The sequence below is a fragment of the Pelodiscus sinensis genome, chromosome 12 (genome assembly GCF_052426305.1).
Source record: "Pelodiscus sinensis isolate ZL-2025 chromosome 12, ASM5242630v1, whole genome shotgun sequence".
In the NCBI taxonomy this organism is placed as follows: domain Eukaryota; kingdom Metazoa; phylum Chordata; order Testudines; family Trionychidae; genus Pelodiscus; species Pelodiscus sinensis.
This window is the reverse complement of record NC_143063.1, coordinates 3,382,884-3,395,552: the sequence shown is the minus strand read 5'-3', so window position 1 is coordinate 3,395,552 and position 12,669 is coordinate 3,382,884. Positions and strand designations below refer to the sequence as shown.

The window sequence follows — 12,669 nt, the reverse complement described above, 5'->3', positions numbered from 1 at the left end:
GGGGCAGTGGGTCAGGCTGAGCAGAGTGGGGATCTCAGGGTGCGGGGCAGTGGGGGTCTCCAGGCAGTGGGTCAGGGTCTTGGGGCTAAGGTGGGTGGGGGTCTCAGAGCAGTGGGGAGGGTCTCTGGGGGGGCACTGGCTGTAGGGGCAGTGGGTCAGGCTGAGCAGAGTGGGGATCTCAGGGTGCGGGGCAGTGGGGGTCTCCGGGCAGTGGGTCAGGGTCTTGGGGCTAAGGTGGGTGGGGGTCTCAGAGCAGTGGGGAGGGTCTCTGGGGGGGGCACTGGCTGTAGGGGCAGTGGGTCAGGCTGAGCAGAGTGGGGATCTCAGGGTGCGGGGCAGTGGGGGTCTCCGGGCAGTGGGTCAGGGTCTTGGGGCTAAGGTGGGTGGGGGTCTCAGAGCAGTGGGGAGGGTCTCTGGGGGGGGGCACTGGCTGTAGGGGCAGTGGGTCAGGCTGAGCAGAGTGGGGATCTCAGGGTGCGGGGCAGTGGGGGTCTCCAGGCAGTGGGTCAGGGTCTTGGGGCTAAGGTGGGTGGGGGTCTCAGAGCAGTGGGGAGGGTCTCTGGGGGGGCACTGGCTGTAGGGGCAGTGGGTCAGGCTGAGCAGAGTGGGGATCTCAGGGTGCGGGGCAGTGGGGGTCTCCGGGCAGTGGGTCAGGGTCTTGGGGCTAAGGTGGGTGGGGGTCTCAGAGCAGTGGGGAGGGTCTCTGGGGGGGGCACTGGCTGTAGGGGCAGTGGGTCAGGCTGAGCAGAGTGGGGATCTCAGGGTGCGGGGCAGTGGGGGTCTCCGGGCAGTGGGTCAGGGTCTTGGGGCTAAGGTGGGTGGGGGTCTCAGAGCAGTGGGGAGGGTCTCTGGGGGGGCACTGGCTGTAGGGGCAGTGGGTCAGGCTGAGCAGAGTGGGGATCTCAGGGTGCGGGGCAGTGGGGGTCTCCGGGCAGTGGGTCAGGGTCTTGGGGCTAAGGTGGGTGGGGGTCTCAGAGCAGTGGGGAGGGTCTCTGGGGGGCGGGGCTCAGCCCTGGTGAAACTGGTGGAGGGGGAGCAAGTGACGCTGCCCCGCCTGTAACAAGGCCCGGCGCGCGCCGCCTGCACGGAGCCAGCCCATCGACTGCGCGCTTTGGTCCTTGCGCCGCGCCGTAGCTGTCGCCATGGAGACGGGCCTAGCGACCCGTCCCCGGGAGGCGCCTGGAGCCACCGGCCTGGCCCTGAGCGCGCCCCGCGGGATGAGGCCGGAGGGAGCGGGGTGCCGGGCGCCGCCTCTGACCGCGGGGAGAAGGTGAGGAGCGGCCGCAGCCTGGGGGCAGGGCCCGGGGAGAGCGGGGTCCCCCGAGCGCTTCGTCCGGCTGCGGAGGGCGGAGCCGTTAGGCGGGGGCCGTGGCCCGGAGGGAGCCTCCGCTTGCGGGTGCTGGGGTGGGGCCGGGAGGCCCAGAGCAGGCGGCGGGCGGGGCGGCTTCATCGCCCCCCCCCCCCCAGGTCGGGGCGCGTGGCCGAGTCCCGGCTCCCCGCGCCGAGGCCCCCTGGGCGGGCCGACCCCGGCAACGGGACCGAACGGGGCGCAGGCTCCGGGCTTGGGGGAAGGGATTTGGCGTGTGAGGGGGGCTCTAGGCTGAGCCTGGGGCAGGCAGTTGGGGTGGAGGAGGGGTCAGGGGACAGGCTCTGCAAGGGAGTTTGGGTGCAAGGGGTTCCGGGCTAGGACAGGGGCTTGGGGTGGAAGAGGGGTTCTTGACGGGGGCAGGGGCTTGGGATTCTGGCTCAGCTGGACACTGCTCACCTCAGGCGGCTCCTGGGGGGTGGTGTCAAAGCTTCATTCCTTGGCCAACTTTTTTCTGCCAAATAGTTTATTCCCATTTCCGTGGTTAGTAAACATACAGGCTGTGTCTACACTGGCAGGAATTTCCGGAAATGCTTAAAACAGAATAGTTTTCGTTGTAAGTATTTCTGGAAAAGGAGCGTCTACATTGGCAGGATGTTTTTCCGGAAAAGCCCTTTTTCCGGAAAAGCATCTGTGGCCAATGTAGACGTGCTTTTCCGGAAAAGAGCCCCGATCGTCATTTTCGCGATCGGGGCTTTTTTCCGGAAAAGACTACTGGGCTGTCTACACTGGCCCTTTTCCGGAACAGTGTTCCGGAATAAGGACTTATGCCCGAGCAGGAGCAGCGTAGCTTTTCCGGAATAGCGGCTGATTTTGTACAGTAGAGCGTTGTTGCTTTTCCAGAAATTCAAGGGCCAGTGTAGACAGCTCGCAGCTTATTCCGGAAAAGCGGCTGATTTTCCGGAATAAGTGGCCCAGTGTAGACACAGCCACAATGTGCATGTAAAAAAAGCAACCAAAGGCAATGATCAACCAGTCTGTTGCAAATCTGGCTGGTCTGGGAGAGTGGGCAACCCCTGAGCAGGGCAGGGAGGGACGCTCACTTGTATCTCAGGGCAGCAGGTGGCTGGCATGGACCATGGGCTGGAGGAGAACTCAGGCGGAGCATAGGACGGCCGCATAGCTGGCCAGAGAGAACGGTAAACCACTGCTTCTCTCCAGCTGTGTGGCCACCCTCAGCTTCTCTTGAGTCCTTGGACCTATGCTCACCCTGCTGCTCACTGCCACCTGGTAAGTGGGGGCTAGGTGCAGCCCATGTAGTGGGGAGGGAGAAGCAGCCAGGAGCTGGGGCTGGCGGGAGCTGCCAGAACCCTGTCACTGAGCCCATGGGGAGGGGGATGACTGTTCCTAGGCATACACAGCCTAAGGCATTACTAAATTTGGGGCACCTAGTGACCCAAATGTAATGGTACACTATGTAGCTGCATATGCCCCGGATGGCCCTGTATTTAAACATACGTAGCAGCCTACACTAAGACTGCTCTGGTTGGTCTCTGATTTCTAAAATATACAACATAGTGAGTGTCACTGGAGGACTCACACACTATTTAAAGATTATGATCTTATTCTACAATTAGATGAATCAGTCTTTAGACTTGCAGTGAGACTCATATGGCAAGGGAGTGGCTTGCTTTTTCAAGGAATTTGGAGAACATTCCCTCTGTGGCTGGAATATCTTCATTTTCCTTTCTATTTTTAATTCCAAAATTCCGTCAGAGGTTTGCCAACTATGTTTGACCAAGTTTGTGGAAACGTACAAAATGGTAGCCCCTTTGCTTTAATGTTTATGCAAATAACTTTGATGTCCTCTGTTGAATTAATCAGTAGTTGAAACAATAATGCTGCATTACATTACATGGGAAAGAGCTAAATGTTTTTTTCTGGAGTGCAAGCATTTCATTATATTAGCATTTGAAAAGATGCAATTCAGTACTTTGATATAACAACTAAAAGGCACCTTGTTTTCTTTCAACATAACTGCTATAATGCACAGAAATCTGATTAAAATAATTGAGAATCAGCTTTCTGAATTTTTCTGAATCAACTGCAAGTATAGTAAATGAGATTGATGGGTCATCATTAATTAAATCACGTTTACTCAATTGACGCAACTGATTCCACTTGTTCACTTTGACTCTAAAATTGCAAGATAATTATAATTGTTTTGTTATAGTTATTAAGCAATTGTTGTCATTGTTAGTGCTAATCACTGATGACATTTTAAGGGGGATGTGTGTGTCTGGATGCTACTTTAAGTGTTCCTAATTTACTTGTATTAAGATCCTTTTTAACACTGAAGGGAAATTACTTCAGGAATTCATGCATGATTTCGTGCTGTCTGCCTTTCTTAAAGGAAGCTTTTATAATCTGTAATATGGATGCTACCAAACATCCACAGGAAGTAGAAAATTTTGGTAAAAGTGTTTCTGAAGAAGGATTGGTAAAAGGTTTATATGATTCATAGAATTTAAGGACAACAGGAACCATAGGTGATATTTCACAGGCCATGGAATTTCACAGATTCGCAAATTCTAAGGCCAGAAGGGGCCATTGTGATAATTTAATCTGAGTTGTATAACACACAGAACTTCTCCCTAAAATTCCTAAAGCATATCTTTTAGAAAATATTCATTTTTTATTTACACATTTTCGGTGACGGAGAATTCACCGCAATCTCTGCTAAGTTGTTCTAATGGTTAATTCCCGTATCAAACATTTACATCTTATTTCCAGTCTGAATTTGCCTAGCCATTAGATCATATTGTACATTTTCCTGCTAGATTGAAGAGTCCATGATTAAATATTTGTTTCCCGTGTAGATACCTGTGGGCCCCTGGTGTCTCAACACCCTAAAATGAATGGAGATTGCCTGTCTCCTAGAACTGGAAGGGACCTTGAAAGGTCATCGAGTCCAATCCCCTAGCCTGGATCAATTAACTGCCTTTCAATTTTTGGGTCCTCCTTGACAGTGACTAGCTCCTTTGTTTGCCCCTGCTGCTCAGAGCTTGCCCCAACAAGAAACTGACAAAAATCAGTGAGGTGAACCATTGTTCTTTGCTTTTCTGAGGCCTGATTTACACTCTAAAGTTAGGTTGATGCAAGGTAGCTTACATCAATCTACTTTTACATATACACTAAAATTTGGCTCCCTCCAATGTAACTTCCTGATAATACTGACTTAATAGCATCACTTCCCCAAGCAGCGTAGAGCCAAGATCGATATGTATAGGGAAACACAGTGTAGACTCTGCATTTCTTAGGCTACATCTTCACTTCTTGGAAGATCGACACTGTAGCGGTTGATCTTCCAGAGTTTGATTTAGCGGATCTAGTAAAGGCCCACTACATTGAAAGCTGAGGGCGCCCCTGACGATGCCGGTAGTCCTTGATTCGTGACGAGTAGGGCGTCTGCTCCCGTTGAGCTCGCACTGAGGTGATGGCGCTGAAGGTTGAATTAAGGTCCGTTGACTCCAGCTAGGTGATTAACATAGCCAGAGTTGTCTTAATTCGACCGTGCAGGTAAGTATAGACAAGGCCTTAGTCAATCGTGACTGTCCTCCACCAGCTGTCTCACAATGCCCCATACTGACCACTCTGGTCACCATTGTGAGCTCCACTGACCTTGGATCATGGAGACCAGAAGCCCAACCTCCCTATTAAACCTGGTGAATTTTTGCAATTCCTTTTCCTGATTGCCCAGCTTCAGGACTGCATCTAGCAGCTGTCAATTAAACACCTGACCATGTCAGCTACACAGTTCAGACCTGCTCCTGCTTGAAGTAGACAGGAGGTGCTGTATTGGATCTACTGGGCCTATGGGGAGAAGGGGCTGTGCAGACTCAGCTCCAAACGAGTTATCAAAACATGGGCTTCTGTGAGCAGATTGCTGAGGGAATACAGGAAAAGCAAGGACCAGCAGCAGTGCTGTGTGAAAGCCAAGGAGCTGTGGCAGGCATACCAGGGAGACCAACGATTAATTTGGTGCCAAGCTGCAAACCTACCACTTTTCCAGCATGCCACCCGCAGCAGAGGTACCACTCTTACCCTCCAGAGCACCATGGATGACGCTAAGAAGTCTGAATCACAGGTCTCTCCTGTGAATAGCGAGGAAGAGGAGATGGATGAAAAGGAGTAGTAGTATAGAGGACAGGTGACCAGCAAGCCTAGACCTATTTTTGACTCCACCACAATCCAGCCTGTCCCACCAGTTAAGCACAAGCAAGCCTAGTGCAGGGAAAGGAACCTCAGGTAGGTGTGTAGTTTAAATTAAAATGACAGGGATGGCACCTCCAAAGTCACAGGACACCTCTTTTGATTTTTTGTTAATTTATTTGCGCTAGAAGCGTTAGAGGTACAACCAAGAGAGATAGATTCGATACCTGCTTTTCATTCCCCTCTAGAGTTACAAGGGAAGCAGGGAATACAAAGCAGTTTGTTTATGTGTGTAGAGCTGTGCAGGGAATCCTCAAGAGAGATCTCGGTGAATGGAGATAGTCTGCAACCCTCTGCTGAAGGATTCTAGGGAAGGCAGCCTTATTTCTTCCACCACAGTAGGACGCGTTCCCACACCGCTCAGCAATAACTTCAGCAAGGGCTATTGCAATACCCAGTCTAGTAGCATGTGGTTTGGGCAGCCTCATGACACCAGTAGCAGCCATGTTCTTTCTGCCTTTGTTACACTCAGAAGTGCAATAGGATCTGAAATCACCCCGTCTGTGCAATTTAGTGCCAGTGTTCAGTGCTGTTGCCCTATACTACTAGAATAGCAGTGGGCAAATACTGGGCTGGAGCACATGACCTAGGAGGAGAGGCTGAGTGTTTTGGGCTTGTTTAGTTTGCAGAAGAGAAGAGTGAGGGGGGATTTGATAGCAGCCTTCAAATTCCTGAAGGGAGGTGCCAAAAAGGGTGGAAAGAGGCTATTCTCAGTAGTGATGGATAGCAGAACACGGAGCAATGGTTTTAAGTTACAGTGGGGGAGGTCGAGGTTGGATATTAGGAAAAACTATTTCCCTAGGCGGGTGGGAAGCGCTGGGCTGAGTTCTCTAGGGAGGTGGAGGAATCTCCATCCCTAGAGGTGTTTAAGTCCTGGCTTGACAAAGCCCTGGCTGGGATGATTTAGTTGGGATTGGTCCGGCTTTGGGCAGGGGGCTGGACTCAATGACCTCCGGAGGTCCCTACCAGCCCTAGGATTCTATGATTCTATGGGCCCTTGCAGCTCCCATTAGCTGCTGATCACTCTTCCCAGCCAATGGGATCTGCGGGAATGAAAGCTGTGGCCAATGGGAGCTGCAAGCTCCTGTACCTGCAGAAGTGCAGGTAAATATAGTGGCAGCGGCCCACCAGTGGCTAACCCTGGTGAACCACCACTGTCTTATTGCCCACCCTGTACTTAAATCATACAAATAAGCAATTCCCTCCTCATTTCCCTAACCCTTGGTGGGCCATACCTGCCATGGCTGATGCTGTGACTGGAGTAGAATTCGAGCAGAATTGGAATATAATGCTTAAACTTTAGGTGAGTGAGTTCAGCATCTTAAGTTTTGCTCTCCGTAATGAATCCACTGACAGTTCCATTGTTAGGTGTTCTATCTGCAGCTGCTGCCATTGCAGCCTTCAGGATCTCCCCCTCCACACCCACAGAGCACCTGAGCGAGATTAGGAGGAGAAGGAAGAGGACTTGCGATGATATGTTCCAGGAGATCCTGGAAGCCAGTGCTGCATCGGACAGTGAGCAGCAGGGCCTTGAGGATGAACATTCTGGACAGCTTGGAGATGGATGGAGGGGAGAGGAGAATGGTGCAAGGGGGAAAAAAGGGACACGCACCAGAATATAATGGGGATTCCGAGTCCGCAAACACAGATGCTGCAGATTCAGGTGGACCAGCAGGTTCAACAGGCCCATGCTTGCTTCCCTCTGCAGCCCATTGAGAACTCAGTATTCAGACCTCCCTGTGTCTCCCCTCAACATTCCACGTGGCATCCGGCACTAGGGGAAATGAAAGATTATCAGTGACACCTACGCTGACTTGTGAAAGCCACGGGTGGCCTATGAGGACTTGAAGGGACATGAAAGTTCTTTCCTTTCATTGGGTCTTTGTTCTCTTAAGTTTTGTTACATGTTAAATGTATTTCTTTTTAAATGTCCCTTGTTTTTCTTTCTGTGATCTTGCAACAGAATAAAAAGTTATTATCTGGAACACAAATTCATCTCTTTAGTTCACAGCACATGCGTGCTGATAGGCAGCAGTTCTGAAAGTGACCAATTACCTGTTACTGCACAATGTCACAACTCGCAAGATCATTCAGAAACTACATGAATAGGTGCATTGACAATGTTCCATCCCCATATGTACAGCAATCCCTACGTGAGCCATACCAGGCTGCAAAAGAGAGGGCCAGAGAGAGCTCACTATAGCAATACATAGTACAGGCAGTCCCCGGGTTACATGGATCCCGACTTACAAACGGGGTGAGGCAACCCCGCACTAGCTGCTTCCCCCCAGCAGACCAGGGAGATGCGAAGCTAGCGCCTCCCCTCCCCCCCAGCAGACCAGGGAGACGCAGAGCGGCTTTTCTCAGCAGACACCTCAGCTTGAGAATAAAGGACTGAGGGAAGTGAGGTGTGGGAGAATAAAACTGAGCTCTGGAGAAATGCTTGGCTAGAGTTTCCCCTACAATATGTACCAGTTGCGACTTACATACAAATTCAACTTAAGAACAAACCTACAGTCCCTATCTTGTACGTAACCCGGGGACTGCCTGTAGTCTAGGATCTAGGTCACTGTTACAATGGTCTTTTCAAAGCCTCCCTGAACAATAGAGCTCCACTTGAAGCCCTTGTGTCTAGCTCTTCAGATTCAGCAGAAAAAATGCTCCATCTCCCTCCAGTGAAAACTTCTCCCATTTGTTTCATAGATCTTATGCAGGACACAGCAGGCAGCTATAAACATTGGCATATTTATAGCCCACCCCAACATATTTCTGGGTCACTTGGCCCCTGTTTCTAGGAGCCAGGCCTGGGCGGGGAGTAGACCACCACTACCAAGCTCTCCCAGGCAGCTGCTGCACTGCACTGAGCAGGACCCAAATTGTTAGAAGTGGCTCTCTTCAGCTCCCCATCTGAGCCCAGCTGTTAGCGAGAGCAGCCAAAAGTGTGGTGGGTATGGGTGGATGGCACAGGGGAAGAAAGACAGAGTGTCATCCTCTGTCTCTCTCTCACATACACGGGCTGGTAACGTGGGGCAGGGAGTGTGTGGCAGTTCTGGGCTGGGCACAGCGCTGGAGTGTCACTGGGCAGAGTAGGCACATGGGGGCAGTCATTTGACCCCTCCCACTTCAGATTGTGCCCCCGCAGTTTGGAGAAGTTGATGGGGCAGTCATCGATATGATGAGGTAGCAGAGTTCCTTTTGCTGAAGACAGCAAAATCCTTATAGTTAAACAGTAACACGGGGCAGTGGGTTGGGCTGCAGAGGGTCACGGGACATAGTTGCCATAGGCACTCGGATCCACCAGTGCCTCCGTTGCACTTCAGAAAAGGCGGGGTATCGGATTGGCAGGAGTTTGATATGTGTCGGGATCTGCTCAGTCATGGCCAAGGTAGCAGCAGACAGGAGTATCTTCATTACCATCTATTAGTATCTACAGGGGGAGCAAATGTTTAATACTGTGCTCTTCAATCTAGCAGAGAGAAGTCTAACACAGTCCAATGGCTGGAAGTAAACGTTCAGCAAATTCCTATGGGAAATAATGATTACATTTGTAGTCAACCATTGGAACAATCCACCAAGCATTGTTGATTCCTTCTGGCCTTGGAATCTCTGAACATACCTCCTGAGAATGCCGCATGCGACAGAAAGGAATTTTCAGGATTACCTTTTTGTTGTTCTTTCCCACTCTCTGTAGATGAACATCTGCAACAAACCTCCCAATAAGACAGCTCCGGAAGAGGTGGATGTGCCAACTGCTGAGGTCCAATCCCATTGTGTCCGAAGAAATGGCTGGAGCTGGCCTCCACATCCCTTCCAGATTATTGCCTGGCTGTTATATGTCTTCTTTGCTCTGATTGGTTTTGGAATCCTTGTGCCTCTCCTGCCTCACCACTGGGTGCCTGCTGGATACATTGTATCCTTTCAGACTGATGTTATATCCCAAACACACCTTTAACTCTGATGAAACAAGAGTGGTATTTTAAAATGTATGTGTAGGTACCCTAGAAAGCTCTGGAGACGGAAATATTGTGTGTGTCATTTTCCGCGTTAACGACCATAAACGATCATCATTGCCCTGGTTTATATAAAGCACTTCTTCTGAGACTCTTTCTCTTCCGCTGCTTTTCTAGTTATGTTATTACTAGAAGATTTACTTGCCTGCACTCAAGTAAGTTTTGGTTTTCTTCATTTAAATTGTCCTTGGGTGGGGCTGGGGAGGAGGGGACTGCCCTGGGGAGAGGGGACAACCCCAGCTCTCTCACCACAGCAGCTTGGGGCCCGGGGAGAATCATCTCTCCATGGCCACTGCAACTGCAGTGGGCACAGCTGGGGAAGGGATGCCTCGACAACAGACACACAGACAGAGAAACTCTCTGAAATATAGAATAGACTAGAAAACCTCCCCAGCATTGCCCAGGTCCTGCAGGGCAGGGGGCTGGAGGTGCGGGGGATGCTGGAGTTAGGGAAGAGCCTTGGGGATGGAGGGGGGGGGTAGAGCAGGAGGCTGGGGGTGTGCAAGAGTGAGGATTAGGGGATGAGGTGGGGCTCAGGGCAGGGGGTCCTATCCAGGAAGGCTTTCTCTCTCCCCGGCCTCCCCAGCTGGCAGGGACTTTCTTCCCCCAGCTGGCAGGAGCCTTTCTCTCCCCCCTAGCCCCAGGCTGGCAGGGGCCTTTTCTCTCCCACCAGCCCCCCCAGACAGCAGGGACCGTCTCTCTCTTTTCAGGCCCACCCCCCCCAACCAGCCATCAGGGGCCTTCCCCTCCACCCCCATCTGGCAGGGCTTTCTCCCTCCTCCTCCCTTTTGGTGCTGCACTGAAGTATATTTCTAGTGAAAACATCAAGTTTATTATCGGAAATTAAGCAAGGTGCTGACCCTGAGTTGAATCACACAAGCTGGTGCATAGTCTGCTCCTTTGAGGAGAGCAGACCTCGTACTTCTGTGGCTGTTTGGTCACTAAGGGACTGGGGAGAGGCATTTGGGGGAAGAGGCAGGATGGCTGTAGAGACCTGGAACCAGGAGCACAGCCCTGTGGGTCTCTGTAGCCACCCTGCCTCTTTCCCTGAGTGTTCCCGCTCCTCCCCCTGTCCCTGAGACTGAGCTCTGCACATGAGCTATTTGCAGAGCTCTGGGAGGGTGGTGAGGAGTTGCTGAATGCAGGCCCAGCTTTTCCCCATGAGTGCTCAGCCTGGGCCGGGAGCACCCATGGGGATGCCAGGCCACAGGTGTTGCCGGGTTAAAAAGTCTGGACTGTAGCGGTCCAACCTGTAATTCTGAATAAGGAAAAGAACCTGGTGGCATCAGAGTCATGACTGTGTTATTGAACTTCATTCTGAAAGTTGGGTTCTGTGAGAGAATACGCATGTGACCATTGGTCATCCCTTTTCTGAATGGTTGGGATAGTTGTCGAAGGAACGCCTAGACTCCAGAGAGGGGCTGCTGTGCACAGTCCACTCAAAGAAGGACAGACAGTGGCAAGTAAAGTTAAGTGGTTTGAAATCTCTGTCACAGAAAGGAAACTGTATCATTGGACTCCCTCCCACGTTCGCAGAAGCGCTGTTCCTTCAGACCTAGCTCAGTTTGCCTGGGGAAAGGCTAACTGGGAGTAAGATGGGCAATTCTCTGTCTTAATGGGGAGCAGATTTTTGAGTGATACTGTGATCAGCTACATGAATCTTTCTACTTGCAGATCATAAATGGCTTGCTTGTGTGTATTTACTTAATTGATGATAAGCTGAATGTTCATCTCAGCTAGTCCTTAGCTACGTTCGTCAGTGTCCAGGAGTGTTTTTTGTCTGCCACCTAGTGGTTCATTTCTCTGCAGTCTCCATTGATCCAGCTGATGCCAACGTGCGAAAGAATAAATACCTAGGGCAGCTGGCCACTTTCAGCCGCAACCAACATGCTCATGTCATTGAAAACCGCCACTGCCATGTCTGTGATGTGGATGTGTAAGTACCACCCACGGCCCTCCCTTTCTTTTCTTCTTTCTTCTCCATCACTCTTAGGATGGGATGGGAGGGGAACCCTAAATCCTTTGCAGTGCTTTTTCAGTGACGGTACTGCCCAGTACTTAGTACTAGCACCTCCAGACACAGTACCAGCACCTCCAGTCAGAGCTCAACAACTTTTCTCCTGGAGTACCGGCACCTTTTAAAAAAAAAAAAACAATAAAAGCACTACTTGTGGGTGATGACTTTGGGATAGTAAACTGAGCATAATGTGCTCCTCTCAAATTCATGGCCTTAAAGACTTCTGAGCTCCTCACTGTGTGTGTATCTGTGTCTCTATTTTTAATTAAGCTCCTACTTTGGGGGAGGGATTGCATTAGGTTTCATTCTGTGTTATTTGAATCCCAGACAGCAGCATGTATTTCCCTGGCCTGTTATGCAGGAGGTCAAATTACATGTGGTCCCTTCTGGCCTTGGAATCTGTGATTCAATGAATTTATTTGTATTTTGGATTCTGGGCAGATACCAGTTTGAAGCTGGATATATTTCGTTTGGGAGACATTAAGCTTAACATGTGGTAGCAGAATTTGTAATGAGGATCACAGACTGAAAGCATTTTAATTGTCATTCTCAGGTTAGAAAGATCTAATCTTGGGAAAAAGGCCTCAGAAACAGCAGATTTGGGAATATCTAGCATTATGGCCTGAGAGAGGCCAGCCCTGTGGAATTACGGGATTTATGCAGTTCCCATTGATGTGGGCTGAAGTCTTTCCCACTTCACTGGGCTATGGAGGGAGATTTACCATATTTGTAAAGGGGATTGTGTCTTGGAGATAATGATTCTTATAATTTCTATAGTGTGTCTAGAGGTCCCCAAGGAATCAGGGCCCCATTGTGCTAGATATCCACAGGCAGTAAAGAGTTCCCTGCCTTACACAGCTTGGCATTTTTATTAATGGGTGGAGAAAACAAACAAGCAGGTAGGGATAGATGAAAGGAGTCATGTAACAACAGTAGGAATGCTTTTTCGTGTAGACTAATGTGCACAGTGTAGCTCGTTACGTGCTATCAACTGGCTACACTAAGTAGGATTGAATCTCATGGAGGGATTTAAAGGAGGAAAATACGATGGGGCTTTGCTTTTG

General features: G+C 50.6%; 1 protein-coding gene across 4 annotated transcripts in view; it reads left to right on the top strand.

Moving 5' to 3' along the window:
• The first annotated feature begins 1,065 nt into the window (after positions 1 to 1,065).
• ZDHHC1 (zDHHC palmitoyltransferase 1) overlaps positions 1,066 to 12,669 on the top strand; it is a 35,421-nt gene continuing 23,817 nt past the window's right edge. For 2 of the 4 annotated variants that reach the window (XM_075940489.2, XM_075940488.2), the window contains exons 1-3: positions 1,068 to 1,270; positions 9,270 to 9,488; positions 11,349 to 11,524. In XM_075940489.2, coding sequence (XP_075796604.2) covers positions 9,270 to 9,488; positions 11,349 to 11,524 — 395 coding nt within the window. In that variant the 5' untranslated portion in view covers positions 1,068 to 1,270. Of the gene's footprint in view, positions 1,271 to 9,269; positions 9,489 to 11,348; positions 11,525 to 12,669 lie in introns of all 4 variants that reach the window. The other 2 variants (XM_089781404.1, XM_075940490.2) reach the window with 2 other exon arrangements.